The 2313-nt window shown below is 47.1% G+C and overlaps 1 protein-coding gene across 1 annotated transcript; it reads left to right on the top strand.

Annotated features, from left to right (window-relative positions):
* Positions 1 to 1258: 1258 nt before the first annotated feature.
* On the top strand, positions 1259 to 1547 carry LOC147417526 (ubiquitin-like). Its single transcript, XM_086507490.1, has one exon. The coding sequence runs from the start codon at positions 1259 to 1261 to the stop codon at positions 1532 to 1534; it is 276 nt and encodes a 91-aa protein (XP_086363616.1). The 3' UTR covers positions 1535 to 1547.
* Positions 1548 to 2313: the final 766 nt, after the last annotated feature.

Here is a 2313-nt window from a genome sequence, read left to right as displayed (position 1 = left end):
AAGTAGAGCTCTCGAGTCCAAAAAATAAGCACTTGACACCGAAACTCCTATTGTTATTATCTTGTAATATTAGATGGCTCCCCCACAATCCCTCAAAAGGTGTTGTGGAGGGTCCTTTTCTTGACATAACGGCACCCCTTCTCTTGGCGAGTTGGCTGGAAAGACTAACAATTAGCGCCAACTTTTTCGGTGGGGGGTGCCTCAACCACCCCCCACACTTTTGAATCACCTTATGAACGGCCCGTAGACGATTGTATTATGCACAGATTCCGGCTATCGTCAAGCGCAGGTAGGGCCCTTGAGCCTTGTGCAACCCTCTTAGAGGGCTCCCCCATAGGCCCCTTAAAGGCCCAATAGAGGAGAGCCCTTCAAATGCACTCCCCCAATCAACCCCCCTTTATAGGGCCCATGAGGGAGCCCTCTTATTAAACGGCACAAATGTAAGATGTGAGACCTTGCCCAGTGGCCCTTGAAAGGATGCCCACATGAAGGAAAAAATTACCGCAACATTTAAAAGAAGGTGGCACGATAGCCAATTTCTATCTCTTCGCAACACGATATCAAATTTCCACCTGATCAAATTTCCACCTGTAGCTTTTGAACCCCCGAAAGTAGGATTTAACCATGCAGTTTGCCGTTGGCGTCCTGCTTTCCCCGCATGCAGATGGCACTGCCTCTCAAAAGCACAAAGCAATTTGCACCTCGTGCTGTTGGCTAATGTGCAGCGGCACCCTTTGAGCCTCTAGCATTTCTACAATCACCTAATGACCTAATTGAACACGTGTCGCTTTGATTGGGCTTGGCTTTTCAAATTTCCACCGAATCGCACACGTGTTTCGCTTTTGACTGGCATTTTAAAAAGTCTCCACCACTTTTGGAGTCATATAAGGGGGTGGTCATGCGAGGCTTAGTTATCAGTTATTGATAACTATGCCAACTATGCTCTGACAGAGCATTAAATGAATAACTAAGCCTCTTGCATGGTCACACAAAGCTTAGTTATTCACTCAACCTCTCAACTATGCCTTGCACTTCACAACTATGCCAAATGGGCATAGTTACAAAGGGGAGGCATAGTTATTCATTTAATGATCTGTTTTGCATGTGACCAAGAATGAGGCTTAGTTATCCGTTCAAAGAACTGATAACTGAGCCTCGCGTGACCACCACCTAAACACCACTGTCTGGTTTCATCACATTCATTTGCACATTACAAGTCAGACGTTTTTAGTTCGGAGTGTTTCCACAGCGTGCAGATATGGAGATCTTTGTGAAGACCCTGACCGGCAAGACCATAACCTTGGAGGTGGAGAGCTCCGACACCATCGAAAATGTGAAGACCAAGATCCAGGACAAGGAGGGCATCCCCCCTGACCAGCAGCGCCTCATCTTTGCCGAGGATGGCCGCACCCTTGCTGACTACAACATCCAGAAGGAGTCCACCCTCTGCGTCTGCACGGCGGCATGCAGATCTTCGTCAAAACCCTCACTGGTAAGACCATTACCCTTGAGGTCGAAAGCTCCGATACCATAGACAATGTGAAGACCAAAATTCAGGACAAGGAGGGCCCCGATGGGCACATGGTAGTCATGAGAAGTCTGTGATTTTCATTGCTTGAAAGCCCTTTTTGTGTCCGTCGAAGCAAGCCACTGGTAAGCAGCGTCCATTCAACCTGTTGATACCTGCCCTAAGTAAAATTATTGTCAATCTGGTTGTTAGGCTCTACTAGAGGGCGGAGTCGACATGGTTATCCCATGCGCTGGATGCTGATGATGATCCTCGTGTTTTAACTCTGGTGATACTGACACTGGTCTCTCTTTTGGGACTGTCCGTTGCATAGTTTGATTTGCAATCCATTTAGTGGCGTGTGGATGGAGTAAGGAGCTGCTTGAGTAGAACATGACAGAGAGGACGGTTTTTTGTGACATGTTTGTCCCAGGGTGCAGAAAAATGCTTGTTCTTTTGCCTGCCTAGATAGAAAGCCAAACAAACACAAATTAACATGAATCTTCTCTTAATCTTAACTGTGTTTTGCCAGAGGCAGAAGATATCGTAGCCCTTTGTCAAGATATAAGAGACCATACATGATTGTTCTGAAGACGTTCCGATAGTAGGGGCCATCTCGAAAACCGATAGCCCACGAACTTTGTTGGCGTTTCTTGCTCCCCGCCTTTTGGTAGCTACCCTTAAGTTGAGCTTCACCCAAATCTCTTCACTTGCATCATTGCCACCAGTGATGAGGACAACTTCCCCGTGCAAAACACGAGCGCCCCCTAGGCACCTTGCTTCCAAAAATGTAGAGACGTGTGAGA

The sequence above is a fragment of the Adiantum capillus-veneris genome, chromosome 30 (assembly GCF_014529385.1).
Source record: "Adiantum capillus-veneris isolate H3 chromosome 30, ASM1452938v2, whole genome shotgun sequence".
NCBI classification, from domain to species: Eukaryota; Viridiplantae; Streptophyta; class Polypodiopsida; order Polypodiales; family Pteridaceae; genus Adiantum; species Adiantum capillus-veneris.
The sequence above is the reverse complement of the archived record's forward strand: the minus strand, read 5'-3'. Positions and strand labels throughout refer to the sequence as shown.

Bases quoted from the DNA above. Each gene is read 5' to 3' on its own strand.
- LOC147417526 (XM_086507490.1), top strand. From the start codon at position 1,259: ATGGAGATCTTTGTGAAGACCCTGACCGGCAAGACCATAACCTTGGAG.